This window comes from Volvox carteri (genome assembly GCF_000143455.1).
Source record: "Volvox carteri f. nagariensis unplaced genomic scaffold VOLCAscaffold_84, whole genome shotgun sequence".
NCBI classification, from domain to species: Eukaryota; Viridiplantae; Chlorophyta; class Chlorophyceae; order Chlamydomonadales; family Volvocaceae; genus Volvox; species Volvox carteri.
This window is the reverse complement of record NW_003307627.1, coordinates 184472-204013: the sequence shown is the minus strand read 5'-3', so window position 1 is coordinate 204013 and position 19542 is coordinate 184472. Positions and strand designations below refer to the sequence as shown.

General features: G+C 52.9%; 1 protein-coding gene across 1 annotated transcript; it reads right to left on the bottom strand.

Moving 5' to 3' along the window:
* Positions 1–171: 171 nt before the first annotated feature.
* Positions 172–15361, bottom strand: VOLCADRAFT_121669 (glyoxal or galactose oxidase; the record flags this gene model as incomplete). The annotated part of the gene is made up of 22 exons (XM_002957986.1): positions 172–764; positions 1061–1346; positions 1586–1791; positions 1942–2039; positions 2138–2441; positions 2659–2777; positions 3197–3398; positions 3713–3910; positions 4240–4346; positions 4708–4876; positions 6566–6675; positions 8478–8628; positions 9140–9425; positions 10616–10677; positions 10776–10873; positions 11359–11575; positions 12146–12232; positions 12558–12676; positions 12942–13143; positions 13425–13622; positions 14355–14458; positions 14740–15361. The coding sequence occupies 22 exons, from the start codon at positions 15359–15361 to the stop codon at positions 570–572; spliced, it is 4140 nt and encodes a 1379-aa protein (XP_002958032.1). The 3' UTR covers positions 172–569.
* Positions 15362–19542: the final 4181 nt, after the last annotated feature.

The following is a 19542-nucleotide window of genomic DNA, read 5'->3' as shown; positions in this document are numbered from 1 at the left end:
TAACACCTACACAAGAAAAATTAAAATCTAGCCACACCAGCGCACCCATCCCATGCACATGGCTCGAACTAATCATCGTAGATGTCATGATCAATCCAGGGGAGATCTTAAGCCAAAGCCCGCAATGTTGTACTAATGGAATCAATCCGATCCTGTCTATTCCTTGCAACCTGCAATATTTCATGCAAACGTCGTGCCAAACTGGTCCAGGAACCTCTAATTCATCGACTAGTACAACAACAAGGCTTACCGAAGCAGCCATGGACCCCACTAAGATTAAAGAAAAGCAACGGCAATAAGAAAAGAATCGGAACAAGCTGTCATCATACATACCATGTGAGAGGCAAGAGCTCGTGTATGTGCCAGCGGTCTGGAATTAATTCAAGAATGAGAATGCGGACTATGAGGGCCAAAGTCAGTCGCTGGCAACGCAACGGTTGGCAGGTTAGTCAACTTGGCCGGCGTGACCATCGTTGATCATTAAAGTACAAAAACCAGCCGTCCAACATCAAAAATGGCGTAGTTCCAAACGTAGTTCAACCCCTCCGCATTTCATCGATGCTTCCACTTCACTTCAGTGTTGCAAAAAAGTCGTCCAGCCGCGGTGCCGTACCGGGAAGCCGTACCCACGCACTCTGGCCGTACACATCTCCGTTGAGCAGGAACAGCATGTACCAGCCCGGCGGCGCGATGTTGATGTCGGGAGGGCCATTGAGCACGAGACGACGGGCATCCACGTCCTGGGCCAAGATCTCCAGACCGACCTGGGGGTGTGAGAGCTTAGGGTTTTATGATCCGACAGAAACGAGGACATTTACATGGTAAAAACGAATGCATCATAGAACGCACACTTATGTGCATTGCATCCAGGAATCCAGTACGAATTTAATTGCAACCCTGATATGCTGAAGGAGTTTCAGCCGTCGCAGGACGAGCCCGTCCGCCCCCCGCGGGGTCCTTCCCCCATTCACCCAACAGGCAAGGCACAGGAGGCAGCCAGGCCCGTCTATCCGTCCTCTCAGATAGATCCTTCCGGCATCTCGTCATGAGGCCGACCCACCACTCTCTGGTTCATGTTGGTCGAGTGGGTTGTTGAACTCGGCGAAACCAGCACTGCAGATGTCACCGAGTCGGTTGCGTAAAACATGCTGTACTGCAACGCAAAAGGCTCCCCGTACTGCATTACGTTGACACCGTCGTACTCATCCCACGTGGCGTCATCCATGGAAATGATTTGTGGCTTCGCAGTGACGTTAAACCAGCATGGCGGCCGGAACACCTCGATGCGGTACTCAGCAAAGCTCGTGGGTGACTTGGAGATGCCGCCGGGGGTGGTCCACCAGTACCTGCATAGGGGATGGCAGTACTTTTATGGAGCCACCACCTTCCAAGGATACATAATAGATTTGGAATGAACAAAAAATGAATCCTTGTGAAAAGCCCACATCTAAGCAAAATAATGTAATGCCTAGTTTAGCATGTCGTGCCAATCTCTACGGGGTATTCATCAGCACGAGTGGGCGATACGTGTATATCGGTCATTGTGTAGTTAGTAGAGAAGGAATTGCACCGGTCGTCGCCTTACTTGTCGCATCGGTCGCACCCCGCCACCAAAAGCGACCCGTCTGTGGTCAACGACACCGTCGAGTGGTAGAGCCGCGGTATCATGGAACGGGACATGAGCCGCATGCGGCTTCCAGAAGGTGCATCAGGGTCGTACAGTACGGGCCACAGGTTGGGCTCGTTGGCCTTGGCAACACCGCCCGAAGCGCTGTCGCCCGCCAGCCCTTTCTGCGGGGCGGTAGAGCACCGGAGAAGCAGAGTACGTGAGGGACCGGTCGTACATAAGGGCAGGATGACATAGCACCGTAAGCAAGCGTACAGCCACATCGTTTATTCCCGCCTCCCTCCATCAATCGCAGCACGACAGTCGCCACTCACCACCGCTCCGTTGAGCACCACGACTTTGCCGTTGGGCAGCACCACCGCATCCCCCATCACACGAGGCAGAGGCATCTTCTCGGCAGTCCAACCGTCACCTGCAATCACACATCAACAACGAGCGGCATGTGCAAGATTCAGACAGACACGGGTTCATGGTGGACATGGCAGGCTGGATGTTAGCCGCACCACTTACCAAATGTGTAATTCCTGGTAGCCGGGTCATAAACAACCTTAATCCTCAGCGCCAGCCTGCTGGCTGTGGTGTTGATCCAGCCATAGCTGAACTGACCACCAAAATAGACCACTTCAGGCGTGTATCCGTTGTCGGGTGTGAGCGGAAGCATGACGCTGGTGCCCGTGAAGGGGTATTCGGTGAAAATGCCCTTAGCTACAGTGGACCAGCTGGGCAGTGTCGTACGCACAGTGCCCGTCATCGGCTCCGTAATCTCGCCATAACGGTTGCAGAAGATGAAGAGATCGCCCGTGGGCAAGACGTACTGCATGTACATAGCGACGGCAACACAAAGGTAAAGTACGGGCCACTTGTCCCTGAATAGCCCAGGATGGTCACATCTCGCCGCAACGTAAACAGCTTTGTGCCATCAATACCGCAGCCACCAGGCAGGCACGCATTAGAATGTTCCAACTCGTTGCAAGCGGATCCTGAGAGCACCTTCAACCGCTGTCCCCCAAGCCGCCCCAACCCCAACATACCGTGTTGGGATAATAAATGTCGTTGGTCTTGGTGACAAGACCGTTGGATTGATTTCTCGTGATTAGAACGGTCGGGTTGGCCGGGTCCCAAATCTCGTAGATAGGGTTCTTACCGGTACCTGCACAACATCGTGCATGATGGTCTCTGTGATATCTATCGTGTAAATATGAGATCTATGTACCAAATTTGCACGGATTACGAAACACTCTACTGGGTGCCAAAAGCAGTCTTTGGGTAATACCAGACATGCAGGGGTCTGTTGCGCAATGCTAGGTTGCCCCCTCATGCACTGCCCATGAGCTTTGCATACTTCTCAGTGAAATCTGGACTACCAGTTATTTAAAAATAGTTTTGCAAGTACATCCAATAGAGCATGTTCCGAAGCCACGCAAACTGCTGGCCCATGGCAATACCTCGTCATGTGGGCCGCCTAATAACGAAAAGCGATGATCATTGCGGACTTGATCGCCCCTAGCTAGGCAGCTATTTCCACCCGTGCACACAGATCTCCATGACTCTGAAAAGATGTCCACATACCCGCTCCGGGCAGTACGGTGCCGCCCATAATGGTGACCTTGCCGCTGGGCAGCAGAGTCGCGGTGGGGTACCAGCGGGGGTACGACATGCTGGTGATCCTCTTGAAGGTGAGTGTCCTGCGTGAGAAGATGCGGACGCCCTTGAGCCCGTCGGCGTAGCCTGATTTGGCAATGTGCCCACCAACCACCATCACGTGGCCGTCCTGCAGGGAGATGGTAACGGTGGGAATCACGGCGGCGCTAACGGTGCATGGGAAAAGACACCTACACCGCGTCTTACAGCACACATACAATGGCAGCCCGAGTGCAGAAAAATTGCTTACAGCACAATTCCTTGGCACCGCAGTAAATTAATTAGAGCCATACCGCGCCATGTAGCCCCTGCATGACGATAAAGAACATCCTAGACATCTCCTCCAACACCGGTCACCGACGGACAATAATCAACTGAAATCCACGAACCCATCGGTCCAATTTCCACATCACACGTACGCACCCCGCTACCTGTCGTACACACCTGCGTTACAGTGTGTCCCGCACAGAACACGGAGTCCGTGTAGTTGACGTTGGTGAAACGGTTGGTTAGGTAGTCGTAATAGCCGGCTATGTTGTTGCCGCCGTCGGGGTGGCGGCCGCTGGGGCGCTCCATGAAAAAGAATTTGTCCGTACCGGGTACCATGCACAGGTGTACGGCGACGACGTTGCCCACCGCTTTCTACTCGTGTGTGAAAAAGGGGGGGAAAAGGATATGCACAACGGGCGGAGTAACGACAAAGTCCAAGAGCGGGCCATACATGTCCAAAACAACATTCCAGCCAGTCACGCCAAGGTTCCTCACACCATTCTCAATAGCAGACGTGTCCATCGGTCTCATTACTCAGGACGGGGAGTTAAAAAACAAGAAATAACCCATCTCATCTTAAGACATCGGGAGACCCGCTAAAACCCTTCAAAGCACAAAGTCCCCTTCACCACATTAAAACCAGCACATGCAGAGAGCATACAAACCACCCCAACAGAGGTCCCACGATGGCTCGAACCCACCAGAATCCACTGCCCGTACGCGTCAGGTTGGTTGTCCGGTACAATGGGTAAGTTGACGTTACCATCCCCCGGGGTGCTCGAGTTGCCATCGCTGGGCCCAGGCCCCTCTGTGGGAGGTGCCATATGGGTACAAGTGGGACCAATAGTGCGAGCTTTGGTTTCCGGGACCGGGATTTACTTACTTAGGGTTCGCAACACGCCATTAAGGAAGCAAACGATTAATGATAACCTGAGTGCTACAGCTGAGTGGCACAGCGCGCAAAGGAGGAACAGCGGCTTTCAAGATAGCTTTTAAACAGAGGGAATGGCCACAAGACGAGCAAAACAGAGGTGAACGCCATTTCCGAGTTACACAACATCTAGGGGGACGCTGAAGACGCTGCTGTGCTGCCATGCCGCTGCCAGGCAGGTGCCCTAACAGATGTCATTGTCATGCAAAACGTTGGTCTGGGTTCTGGAACCTCTCACCGTCGTCAGAAGTGGCATTGTACGGCGGCGAGGCTGGGGGCTTGGGGGGACTGGGTTGCGGAGACGGGGGCCGCGGGCTGGGGGGTGAGTTCGGGGGCGGTGAGGACGGCGGCGGCGGCTTCGGGGGCGGGGGCGACGGCTTCCGAGGGGGCGGTCGGCTGGGTGGCTTCTTGGGTGGCGGAGGGGGCCTTACAGGAGGCGGTGAGCTGGGTGGCTTGTTGGCTGTAGCCAGCACGCGGCGGCCAGCCCACAGAAGGTTCGAGGCGAAATGCACAAATTTGCTGTTGCTTGAATCGCCCGACTCAGCGTTGCTATTGATGATTACGGTGGATTCGTCGGTGAGATGCGAGTTGTCGTTGGTTTCCGGCGCGAGGAGCTGGCGGCCAGTCCACCGACCAGCGGTTTGCCTCAGGCGATCGCGTCCGGCCTTGCTTCCAACACCTGCCGCCCCGTGAAGATCAGCCGATGCTGTGTCTGCTGCAGTCGTCAGGGAGTGGACATGTGCACTCGCCGAGGCGCTGGTCGACGCGAGCAGGAGCAAAGCTGGGAGAAGCACCAGCACCAGAGTTTCCATCGCTGACAAATTCGCTTCTCTATTGAAGGTTGGAAAGAGCAAGCTGTTCTATTGCATACGAACTCTCGCCACAGGGCAGCAGCTAGGGACGATTTTGTGAAGTCCCACTGTCTGTGCGGTCGTCTATACGATGAGACAAGGGCAAGAAGCAAACACAGCCAGGTAAGTCATCCTGAGAGTCGCACGAATGGCGCGACATATAGCTGGGACTGACATGACTATACAGTTATGCAATGGAAAGCCAGTAGTGACATTTATGATCCCAGGCACTCACAGTACATTTTTCCATATTAAGCAGCTGAAAATATGAATTGCTTTGAAAAGATCCACATGCCTTGGTGATGAAAGTGTGGGGGGTCAAACCTACCGCAGACAACGACCGTCTCCCAGGTGAGCACCAACAGCGCCAGGCGACAAGAGTGGTAAGGGGCGATAAATTTGACGCACGTTTTGTATTTGTGGATTAGAACCGCTGAAGGACGGGCGAGGAGTTGTTGCAGGTTTAACTAAGAGGTGGCTGTCAAAGAGCCAAGTGTTTATAGCCCTACGATGTGCATACCTCCTATAAATGTTCAGTGTCTGTGTACGAACCTGCTTGGCTCCCTGGCGGTACCACACAAACTTTTGGCGGTAACGGCCGGTACACCAGGACGCAAATCCATTTAAGCAACCTGTATTTTGTATACGAATGGACTACGCCGCTTCGCAAAATAGAGGGTTTACCTCTTACGACTAGAATGCGTACACCTTTTGTTAAAAGGCGTGTTGGACGAGCAAGCGACAGTTTATAGCGAACAAAACCTAACTCTCACTTGAAGAAGCCTAGATATGGAGGCTTATATTGATTGTTGATCCAATTTTATGAAAACAGCTATGTTCGACCTTCCTCCGAGGCAAGTGTGACCCAACAAAAGTCCGGAGCTGCTGCCCAAACTTGACTCAGGACCTTTACAAAATCTGAAACTGCTATTCAACCGGCCATGTAGAATAAATTCAGCTTTAATTCTAAATGAAAAGGTAACCTACCATCTACTAGCATAGAGGTATTGGTCTGTGCGCTCCATGGATGATCGAACGTTATTCGCTGGCACCCAGGATAGAAGCGTGCCAAAAAGGGCGTATGAGCGACACCATCACCATAATCATCCTCGTGCTTATGTATTTCTGCGTGTACCCGTCGGTCGAGTGGACCTTTTCAGATCCTCGATTACGGAAGCCCAGACATACTTGCCACCGTACACAACGATGTTGTTGCGCACATAGCGCCAGTAGTGAAAAACTCACGTGGCTGGCCCCCGGCGTGACACGGTTTGACCGCGCCATTATGTGTATGGTGCGACATGTTGCACTCAGATGGCTGGCTCCAATGAGACAGGTCGAGCAAAAATCGGAGACTGATGGCCCCAGGGGGTCGCATGTGCAAGGGGGAAAGGGCAGGGAGGACGAACTGAACTACCTGACGTGTAACTCGTTGGACAACGTATTCCCCTGCACTCCTCCCAAAAACCAACACACGCCTGCGGGCACTTGCTGCCCCGTACGGCCAGAGAGATCCACCCGTACAGTCGTACGACCAGCAGGGTTCCACTCATGACGCCCAACTAGCTCTACATGTTGAGACAGAAGCTCCCGCTCTCGCAGTCGTCATCCAACCGCCATACAATCTGGGCCTGCAACTCCCTCTTCCATCCCCCGCACACACTCCTGCACATAGCGGCTATAGACGTGACACAAGGTTGTCACGTCAGACCAGTCCTTTCAGCTCTGTCCAGGAAGTGCCCCAGCTCCCGAAACTCGACAGGGTGTTGCTACACCTCTACGAAAACATCATATTAATCATACTAGGTCGGCTTGGTGACGGGCTTTTACCTCACAACCCGACTCAAAACGAATGAGCTCATGTGTCGTGCAGGTGTCCTAACTCCTTTTAGGTTGCATCCCAACAGACGCGATAACTGTTTTGCGCACCTGCCCTGCCGTACCAACAAAAAATTAAAGTTTGCGTGCCAGTGTTCCCTTCCAATGTCCTACCGGCCCCTTCACCACCTACCATCTGCAAGGAAAAGCAAGGATTTGTTGGGCTCTAGCTTCACCACATGCGGAAGCTGTGGTGAAGCTTCCGCATTTTACATATATGGCCAAGCCCTAAGAATGACGGCACAGCGATCAAATGTATATCGGCTTTCCGCCGCCCTCTGCCCACCAGGCCGTCAGGAATATACCCTTTAAGCCGGGGGGAATCCCGCGCAGTGAAAGCGGTCATGCTCCGGGCTTCACGCACGCTTCATGATCCCTTGCAGCATATTCTTGCATATTCGTTCGCGTGCAGCGAAGTATTGCATACTTCTCGCCTAATGGCTAAACCCAACCGGAATCCATCTAGGGGAGACGTACGACACAGACGGGCAGAAAAAGCAAGACGTCCGGCCTGCCGTGGCTCTCGCACATAGCTATCTTGCAGTTGTGGATTGCCCGGCAAATAAATAAAGAGATTGTGCTTATTGTGGTTTGTGGAGCTTATCAGGCATGGGTTACGTACACAGCATGCGAAACCAATACTGAGACCATGCATTCGCAGATAGCTTTTTAGGACAAAGCTAGCTAGAGCACACATTGCTACATCGCCTGTATTAGCCACAATCCGCCATTAGGGCTCCATAGCATCAGGAGCGGCAAACAATTTTGTGAATAATCCAGCATCCCCGCACACGCGCTTTCAGACGGCCTTGCCGGGCATTGGTGCCGGATTAGGTTCGACTTAAAAGTACTAAAAACCCTGGCCCTTATCCTTCCACTTGCAATTGCACAGACCATGAAAAAATCAACCCGCATGCAGTATATATATGTGTATAATATATACGAGGAGAACACCCCACGGCTTCCCTGCGCAAGCATGCATGACTGATATCGCTCCGTTTATGTGTATTCGTATTTGTATGTTTGTATTTGTATCAAAGCCAAATGGCTCATGTGCAAGTGCTTTCTTTTTACAGCTCGAGATGAAGCGTCGGATGTATGATTATGCTGGTCGGAAGTTTCCAGACAGTTCGGACGAGATTCCTGCAATACCGGTTGTGATAGCCCACAGGAGATGCTTTGTAAGTCCGGAAATACGTCTGATGGCAATCGACTTATTACCGTTCCTTATTTGCCAAGCTGGCTGGTGTGAGAAACCTGTCCAGCCGCGGTGCCGTACCGGGAAGCCGTACCCACGCACTCTGGCCGTACACATCTCCGTTCAGCAGGAACAGCATGTACCAGCCCGGCGGCGCGATGTTGATGTCGGGAGGGCCATTGAGCACGAGACGACGGGCATCCACGTCCTGGGCCAAAATCTCCAGACCCACCTGGGGGAATGAGGGGCGTTGTTAGTTGCGGGACGATAGGAGGCAACTTGAAGGATGCGGATGCGGCCATGTCAGCTGCGGAATTGGTGGTATGTACGTATGTATGTCCGCCGCAGCGCAAATGTACGACATTGACACGCTACCAACTTTCTAGACCAAGATCGCCACCCGAAGATTCGGTGAGATGGTGGGTATAGGCATAGGATCGACTGAGGCGGGAGGATTATGAAACACAACAGGCAGGGTGCTATTAAAGGGTATTAGAGCACATCGGCGCAAGAGAGCAAAGCCCGAGACATGCTGTGCTCGAAGGGATGTTGCAGCGCAGGTGACACCGATGTAACCACGTCATGAAGATTAAAATGTTTTCGCAATCAGGGGTAATCAGGGGTAACTTCGTCATACACATACAAACACCGATCCACTCCGAGCCATCCCCCCCGGCCGGTGCTACCCGGGCAAGGGAGACCCCATTCACAGTACCAGCCCCAACAACATTGGGCCGACCCACCACTCTCTGGTTCATGTTTGTCGAGTGGGTTGTTGAACCAGGCGAAACCAGCACTGCAGATGTGACCGTGTCGTTTGCATAAAACATGCTGTACTGCAACGCAAAAGGCTCCCCGTACTGCATTACGTTGACGCTGTCGTATTCATCCCACGTGGCGGCATCCATGGAAATGATTTGTGGCTTCGCAGTTACGTTAAACCAGCATGGCGGCCGGAACACCTCGATGCGGTACTCAGCAAAGCTCGTGGGTGACTTGGAGATGCCGCCGGGGGTGGTCCACCAGTACCTGCATAGGGGATGGCATGACGTCATGGCGTCCACACACACACACACGGTGCCTTCATCAGGCAGGAAAACACGCACTTTCTCGAAGTAGCAGTTTGCACTAAGCAGCAATCGTGACATCTTCCAGGAACAGCGAAGGGCCGATAGTTAATGACGGACCTCCACATGCTGTATCCGGGGCGTATCACCGGGTCCCGAGATCCACCGATCGGTTCTTTTCCGAAAATCTTGTGAGACAACAGGTGGTGAAATGGGAGGTGGCCCCCCATCTTGTGGACGGTGTAGGACATGATAAAATCAACTTGCGAGCTGACCAGGAACTAAGTTGAGGCGCCGTTGATCCGCTAGATTTGGTTGGATGCTGGTGGTAAGTTGCTGAACCCAACGAATACACTCTGAAGTCGGATGGGGTGAATGGCTTAGGGTGCCCCTCTAGCAGGGGAGAGCAGGGAATTGCCTCGGGAAGGAAGCCACTGGTGAAGCTTAACCACCCTGTAACAACATCAACACCACGCAAGCAATCTACGTTGCCAGTTGCGGGCCTTTTGTGGATCCTTCCTCCGCAGCTCCACAAACAAGGAGCCCCCAGCAATGCAATTCAGCACCTAAATCAAGCCACCGATACTTGCTTGTCACATCGGTCGCATCCCGCCACGAGCACGGAGCCGTCGGTTGTAAGTGCCGCAGTCGAGTGGTAGAGCCGCGGTATCATGGAACGAGCCATGAGCCGCATGCGGCTTCCAGAAGGCGCATCAGGGTCGTACAGTACGGGCCACAGGTTGGGCTCGTTGGCTCTGGCGGCACCCGAGTTGACGTTATCACCGGCCAGCCCTTTCTGCGAAGGAACCAAGGGCCCCAGGTGTATACAGTTGGTGGCACGGGGTGCGGAGCAGACAATGCTCAAAGGTGTGGGTTCTCATATGACCTGTAATAGGTGCAGGCCGCTGAGAACGCCTCTATAGATGCTGGTGGAGCGCCTCAGCGTGCATTTACAGATGATATGTGTGCCGTACTGTACAACAGCTACTACAGATCCGAATGGATAGAATCAGCGCCCCCATTCATCCATCCTGCCATCGAGGGCTAAATGACCACTTGCGGAAAGACTATGACATTGACAGAAGGAAATGACATTGAAGAGGGAAGGCACATGCATGTCCCTACATGCGCACTTGCACACAGTCCGCGTACCGTACCTCTCCCATGTGGTATGTTGTGTAGCAGAGCATGATGAAAAGCAACGGAACACCGAGCTGTCAAACGAGATGGATATGCAGCATGAAGCTTGCATACTCTTTCAGCAGCCAAGTTACATTTGCGCACCAAGTCCAGCTATCCAGTCACCACTCACCACCGCTCCGTTGAGCACCACAACTTTGCCGTTGGGCAGCACCACCGCATCCCCCATCACGCGAGGCAGAGGCATCTTCTCAGCAGTCCAACCGCCTCCTGGCGCGCGGCGCAGACACCACATTCGGGGACATGAAAGGGGGCTCAGATTGGGGTGCATCGGGCGGCCGACCAAGGCGCATGAAAGGTTACACTTGCAGCTGTAAGCGGGGTATCGGCCCTATTAAAGCAGGCGACTGGGTTTAACAGACGAACGATTTCTGGCGGCAACTGACGGCACTAGAAGCCCTCCACCGGCACCAGCCCTACGTGCTTGCGCCTGTGGGGCTCGGAACACAAACATTCGTTTCATGCGCCCATCGCAACGCAGCGCGCTCCTGAAGCGTCCTAAATAGTTGAGAGATCTGCGCTCATGTGCCACGGTGTCCACGGTGTCGACGCAACTGCCCGCCTCTTGCGTTGGGAAGAATGTTTCTTGCATCATGACAATTACTGATGGACATCGTTGCACAACAAAGTGGCTGATGGATTGAAAAGGAACTGTAAGACTACCACCCGCCCCAAGGCTACCTTCCCACGCTCACCAAAAGAATACAGGTTTGTGGTGGCATTGTACGACACCTTCAACCTCAACGCCAGCCTGCTGGCTGTGGTGTTGATCCGCGCCTTGTCGTACTGACCGCCAAAAACAACCACCTCGGGCGTGTAATTGTTATAGGGTGTGAGCGGCAACATGACACTTGTGCCAGCGTAAGGATACTCGAGCTGCAGATCTCCTGCCACGTTCGACCAACTGGGCAGCTGTACGGCAGACAACAACAGGCCAGAAGTGCATGGCACCGTCATGAAGATAAGCAGCAATGACGAAATAAATGTATCACATATGCATTCCGATGGTGGAAGGTATTGCGCCCCTGGTTGATGGACGGTGGTGACCTGGGATAAAGTTAACCCGCGAGCCGACCAGGAATGGAGTTGGGCCGCTGTCGACCCGGCAGATTCCTTTGGATGCTGGTGGTGGGTGCGGAACCTGAGCGATCCACTGAGAAGTTGACTAGGGTGACTGGATGAGGGTGCCCCGAAATATCGGGGAAGGCAGGGCTTCGCAGGGTAGCTGCCACGGGTGAAGATATACCCCCCTGTTTCACACATCATATAAGTATCTGGTTGGGATTGCGGAAGCGGACCAGGCATGGTCGATGACATGGCTAGTGCGCCCATGGCTCCCTTAAATTCCGTGAGAACTTTTGCTCTATAATTAAGATCTCTTAAGTTAGCCGAGGGTTAGCCGGTTGGGGCCGATGGATGCTGGCAGAGGAACAGTAACCCGGCCTAGGAGCCTGGAAGGGAGGGCCTGCCTCTCTGTCTTACCACGGTGCGCAAGGTGCCACTTAAGGGTTCCGTGATCTCCCCGTATGCAGCGCACATGATTAAAAGGTCGCCGGTGGGTAGCACATACTGCGAAGAGATGGGACAAAAGACGGTTGCAGATGGATGGATGGATGGATGGATGGATGGATGATGGATGGATCGAGGGAATGGAACAAACCGAAGCACAGGTATGTGGCTAATAGTTGGTACGCAGGTGGGGGTATCTGGCCCACAGCTGCCACCATGGAATTTCTACATGCCTTGCAAATTGGCCAGCAAAGGGCACCTGCGTGCTTGGATCGCTGCTCGGGCAGGGCTATCGGACTGGTGCCGCTCTACATCTGGACTGCAGTGAACGTCATCTTCTCTGCGTATCTCCTGGACAAGCTGCTGCACCCTGTTGATTGCGCACCGTATTCGGGTAGTAGATGTCTTTGGTCTGAGAGACCAGCCCTGCCGACTGCCTCCGGACGTCTAGTTGCGTCGGATTAGCCGGATCCCAGATCTCATAAATGGGATTCTTAGCACTACCTGCGGTGCGACAGCGAAGCAAGCAGGCGACATCTCAGCAGCAAATAGCTCTTAGGGAGCGCAACAAGGACCAGGAGCGATGGGGGCCGGCCGATAGAGCATGTTCCGAAGCCACGCAAACTGCTGGCCCATGGCAATACCTCGTCATGTGGGCCGCATAACAACGAAAAGCGATGATCATTGTGGACTTGATCGCCCCTAGCTAGACAGCTATTTCCTCCCGTGCACACCGATCTCATGACTCTCTGAAAAGATGTCCACATACCCGCTCCGGGCAGTACGGTGCCGCCCATAATGGTGACCTTGCCGCTGGGCAGCAGAGTCGCGGTGGGGTACCAGCGGGGGTACGACATATTAGTGATGCGGTACAGAGTAGCTGTCCTGCGGGAGAGAATGCGTACGGCTTTAAGTCCATCACCATAGCCTGATTTGGAGATGTGCCCGCCGACAATCATCACGTGCCCGTCCTGCGCAGCAATTGACAATTACCAGGATCGATGTCGCATCAGTGAAAGATATCTCCGTGATGCTCCTGAGGCATGATGGGATTATGGCATGATGGCCAGAAGGGATCAGCTCCCCTGGCATCTCCCTGAGTACTCTTTGCCTGGTGTTACAGGTAGGGTCTTCTACCAATCAGCAGCAAGGTATTTGTGGCTGGGAAGCTTTGGCCGGTCAAATGACAAGCATGCGGCGATTGCAAAGTATTCCTTTCTTGGAGGAGAGGTTGGTTGCAAGCCTTTCACACCTGCGTTACGGTGTGTCCCGCACAGAACACGGAGTCCGTGTAGTTGATATTGGTGAAGCGGTTGGTTAGGTAGTCGTAATAGCCCACAATATTGCTGCTCCTGTCTGGATGGCGACCGCTGGGGCGCTCCATGAAAAAGAACTTGTCCGTACCAGGAATCAACGACATGTGCACCGCCACAACGTTGCCCACCGCTTTCTGCGGCGATGATTGGATTAGGCCATGTAGGGGGGGGAGGAAGGAGAATGTTGATACTGCAGCCCGTCACGCAGTAGTGCAAGCCTTCAAGCGGCTTTGGCCCGCAAGGAGACTTAGAGCGCACATCCGACACCTTTGAACAAGTTGATTTAGGGGTAGTGACCGCTGCTGGCCGCCCGGCCCCAACCCGACAACAATCCAGCAGTATGCCGTGCAACAGGGCGCACCCAAGACGACCTCTAGATGATGTCACAATTTGTCTGGCTGATAGTGCGGTGTTTACTGTTCTCCGTGGCTTTTAGGCGTATAGGTATCGCCCTTGGGCCTTCGGTTCGTAATGGGTAGTTCTACAGGTATGGGGGTACGCACCCCCAACCATGTCACACACACACACACAATCTGTCTCTCTAGATATAAAATATGTAATGCCTATACATCAAATAGTACAATATAATATTTTTATTATTTTTGTTATTATCATTAAATTATATTTTATTAGTGTATCTCATTTAGAATATACACCGGAACACAGAAAACGGGCCCTAGGTCCCGCCAGTGCCTATCCTGGACTGCTGCTGGCTGCCAGCGGGCACCGGTCACAATGCTGCTTAAAAGTGGCGATCCAAAACAGTGAAATACAAGGCCCACAGTGCTTTGCATGGAAATATTCTACCCTTATAGATACATACTGTATGTTGGTTCAAGATGAGCATCGTGTACATTTCCACTCACCAAAACCCACTGCCCATTTGCCTCAGGATAGTTGTCCATCAAAAGGGGCAGACTGACAGGGCCGTCGTTCCGAAAGGGGACGAAGACATCCGATGCGTCGGTGGCTGTATGGGAAACATCGGAGAAGCAAGCAAGCAGTAAAAACAACTGGCGGCACAAGGCAGTGGCCCTACAGCAGTAGCAGTGACCGTACGGCAGTAGCAGCAGTTGGTATTGTACATACAGCAGTAGCAATGGCAATAGTGTCAAGATAACCTGGAAGGGAATATGCCCCATAAGTTTTTTTTCTGAGTTTGTGTGTGTTAACTCGCTGCTTGTAAAAGCAATAAGCGATCCCGCCTTAACGAACCAAGAGGTACCCATGTGTCGACGCAAAGTTATTCACCGTAATCATCGGAGGAGCTGTTGTAAGGTGGTGAAGCAGGTGGTTTCGGAGGGCTTGGTGCGGGCGAGGGAGGTTGAGGGCTGGGGAAGGGACTGGGGGGCACAGGTGAGGGAGGCATCGGCCTTGGGGAGGGCGGTGGTGGCTTGGGTGATGGAGGCGGCGGCCTCGGTGGCCGTGGAGGGGAGGGCGGCAGCTGCAGGTACGTGCGTGCGAGCATTCCGGCATTTGTTATGTCCCCCAGCACGGATGCGGTCTCGTCCCTATCGACCATCCGGAGGTTCAAGTCAAGCGCAGATGAGCGTTGCAAGAGTCGAGATGGGGCAATTTGCCTTCGGTCCTCCGGAGCAGCGGTAACCGAGCGAGCATTGTCCAGCGCGTACGCTGCAGCTTCCAGAAGTCGGCGACCCCCGGGTGAAACCAGGTCCCGAAATTGGCGCTGTCTGGAGGGACTTAGTGCCGCCGTTGGGTCTGCACTTGACTCATCCGATGTGGCCAAGCTCGAGGCGAGGTGCACTTGGCGTCGAGGTGACGCCAGGCTAGCATTGCAGGTGATGGAAGTGAGGAGGAGGAGGAGGAGGAGGACGAGGGGAACGAACCTAGGGCTGTAGGCAGGTAACATCATCGCTAGATAGCTGCCGTTGACCGAACTGGCCAACCAGGGGAACCAGGAGCTGCGACAGAAGAAAACGTTTCAGTTCGCTGTGTTGAAACTATGTAAGGCGAGGTCCACCTCGATAGTCGTCGGAAGCGAGTACGCTGTAGGTTGTTTGGAGACTGCCCCGAGCCGGCAGTGCGTAAATCTGCACCCAGCTGGGTAGAGACGGCGTTCGTCGACGAGGAGTTCCTTGGCGTTGTACTGCTTATAATAATAAGATTTTCATTCTGTCCGTTGAAGCAAATTTGGTCAATATGACCTTAAGATGTCCACCAGCACTTGAACGGCGCAGAGACGACTACAGTAGAGGCAGGTGAGGTAGGCGAAGCAAACTGTTCAGATTGTAAAACATATGGTGGCAAACATACATACAGCAATCTGATGGCGAACTGTTATTGGCTTAACCAGCAGCAGGGCTTCTGGTTGCCGCTGCAGTGAGACCAGCGGCCGCTAGTCGCCCTACTTTGCTGCGGTGCGGTTAATCAGCGCCGGGAGACAGGAGAATGGCTTACCGAACGAACACGGCTATCAGGTGCCACTTTATATGACTCTTTTCACACGTTTTTTTATGCAGTATCGTAGCGTAAGCCTGACATCATGTGCTTTGGTACGTCCGGTGCGAAGATCCAATACGTTGTAATCGATGAAAACAAAATAGTAGAGATAATTATAGCAAAATCCCTGGGAGCGCTTGCATGACAAATTCCAGTATGCAGGACTTCCGTGAAGCGGTTGTCGACCTTTTGGCGGTAAGCATTAGCTGCTTCAGCCGTCGCATTACGTGCTGGTCTGTCTCGCTGCAGTACACTTTTGGTGAACATAAAGGGTCACCCGAAGGTACACCGTGTGGTAAGGCATTAGCCAACGCCGTAATGAAAGGTTTGGGAAAGCACAGTGCGAAGACCTCAACGGCGGGCGCGCTCCGCGGCGTTGTCGATGCAGCTGAAACATGCCAAAACTCGCCTTCGTGCCTTTTACATACATAACGCTGAAGCCCTTTTATCAAGCTAAGATCTATCCGATGGTGACACTACTGCGCTACGCACGTCCGAAAACGTTTCCGAAAAACCATTTGGCCATGCACGGCGGCTCAGCGCCGTGGCAGTAGAAGGCCACCGGGGAAGGAGCGGGATGACAAAAAAGGAAAAAGAGGCTTTAGCGAAAAGTAAACAAGGTATTACTGAACACCTTGTCCTGTTGTAAGATTCAACATGTTGTGTGTCTATCACGGAGCGGGTAGCGGCGTTCGATGCCGAACGGACCTCTAGAAGCGGCCAATACTGCTGATGCCGTACATTGGTTGCACCTACAATGGTTAGCTGTTGCTTCGACTGAATGCAATTTTGACAATTTCAGGTCTGGCTGCCGAAGAGAGAGGGGATCTGAAGAGAAGACAGGAGACGCCGAGTGAATACGGTACAGCGAGGGTGCTTCACCGGTAGGGCGGGCCGACGTGTGTGCTGAAAAACAAACAAAGATTAAGAGAATAAATCAACCACGTGAGTTTTGTGTGGCCTTGAGGGCACGGTCCATTGCGGACCAGCCGTACTGCTGATTCCTAAGGGAAGCCCCGTCGCGTTTTAGCTAGCCTAGCTTATGCCAGCACGCAAGTACGCATTGTTTCACAAAACTCTTATAAATGTTCACCGCTTAACTTTATGGAAGTGAACAGAAGTAAGGCCAGGTGACGAACTGCTTCCACCTCGGCAGCTTATTATCCAGCCTTTATCTTTGTAATGCTTCCACGAAGTTCTCCACAGCTCTTTTATTCTGTATGTCGTTTGCCTTTTGCTTGCTTTATCTTTTAGCTATATGCCCTGCGGTGCGCGGCGGTTGCAACTGCGAGGCAGGCGGGGTAGGGGGCGGGCGCTGCGACGACGAAGGATGAGGAGCGCTCAAGCATCTAACCAGCAGCACGTTTTGGGAAAACATCATATTGCGTCAATATATTGTGTCGAAGCACGCTAAGCAGACATGAAATGGTAGGTGTGTTTTCTGAGGGAGCTGTGAGCCTCACCATCATGAAATCACACGACTATAGACATCAGATGAGGCCCCGTACTTCCTTACGGACTGTATAAACCTGTAAAGCACTGAAGAGCGAGGGCGCATTACTTTGAATGCAATTTGATTTCAGCCTGCTCTTTTCCGGCTACTGCCCAGACATCCCGAGGCGTTCATTTCATATCGGGAAAAACCCACTGCAGGAAGTACCGCCGACGGTACGCCGTTTGGGCTCCGATTCGTGAAGGGTTCCTCATGCGCGCTTTCTATTATAAGTTGGCGTCCTGAAATATGTTTTGGGCAAATGCTCGCCGTGGTAATGTCCGTCGTAATGAGCAGTCGGTGCAGCTGCACACACACAAACAAAAAAACACCTGAGCAGACGAGGCTGAACATCTGGATCGCAAGTGGTCCCACCGCAGCCCTATCGTTACCTTTGGTCCTTCGTCTCATTTATCATTTCGTTTGTCTGAAGTGCAAGGTAGGACGGTGCTTATAGGCGATCTGGCAGCCCTTGAGCCCTTGTAATGGGCGGATTGCAGGTACGAGGTACGCACCCCCACGACCATGTAACACACACACACAGACACACACACAGACAGTACGTGTATGATGTTGATGATCTACCGGGGGGTTCGTAAACTATCTGGCCCTTGAAACACGCCGGGAGCCTGCTGGGAAAGCCGGCTGAGTAGTGGGTGGGTAGGACGCATTGAAGAGACTTTCCTAACGATTGTGGGCCGCTGCCGGATACATGCTGCATGATGGGTGCGCAGCCCCAAACGAGGCCGATCGCCACGGGATAGGATAAGGACACGTAGCCGTATGTAAATACCTTGCTGCAACAAGAGTCCGCATCCAGCCGCCTTACCAGCGGGAGTAAGTCCTTTCATAGCGGGCTAGGTAGGATTATCACCCGTGCACGGCTGCACACTAGCAGACTTGTATGTGCCGAAGCCAACACATCGACGGACAAAGCGGCCACTAATCAAAGACATGCACCCTCGTAGTATGCTAATAAAAAAGATAAGGAAGGAGCCACCCGGCATTGAGGATAAAGATCGCTCAGCGAAGGGGCCTGCCCGTCATGTTGCATCTCTCTCTGTGCGCACACGAATGTAGCGCCAGCAGACCTCTATAACCGCATTGCAAAATGTTAATGACCAACGGCCGGCAGGACGACTAAATGACACTGGTCGGTTGTTATCGGAAATATTCATCCATGCGCCTTAACATACGTGTCGATGCTTACTCTATGGGAGGCAGGCGGCATACATAGACACACAAACAGGAGCATGCATGATAGCGCCGGCCTTTCAGCGCCAATCCTTGCCTGGCTGCTTTCCATCCTAAGGCACGTCTGTACCACAAACAGACCAGCGTCAAACACCCGCACTCGCCCGCTTTCCTCAACAGCACCCGCCCACCAGCAGACCCGCGCAGCCTGCAATGCTATAGCAGAAAATTGAAGCAAATAACAGAATTAATCGGCTATGCTTATGATGGAACCCAAACATATGCGTGTCTAAGAATGGTCTCTGCTGGATTCCGGAACCAACCACCAGCAGGTTAAAGGGGTCAGATATGCCCCATGAAAATTCCACGGTATAGAGGTCTATCATATAAACACAAAACAGCAGGATTGGGGGAAGAAGACGTCCCGATCTCGTGCTCTTTTGGCAGTCATTACCCATCAGCGCTGGTAGCCGTAACGTTGCGAAAGTTACGAAACCGTTTCGGGGCCTCGATGGCAACTTCTAGGAGAATAACGACGTGCAGGAAAACGCCCACTGCAACCGCCAACGGACCTCCGTCAGCAACCGCCAAACAATTGCTGTTGCGCCTCTAAAAGTTGCTGTTGTTGTATTAATGATATGCTGCTGGTCTGGCCCACGCGATGTCCTCTCATCCAGACTACAAACTCCGTTTCAATGCACTCAAAAGTAATAGAGCAGCTCCCACGGCAACCTCAAACGGACACAGACCACGGGACGTGCGCGTGGCGAGTGCGTACAAGCGATTTCAAGGACACATCCAGCAGTGCAATAGAAAAGCAAACATTAAAGCGAACAAGGAACAGAAGGGGCGCCAAGAAGAAAGCGACATGTATACACTCGTCTGTAAGATATATATAAAGGACAATC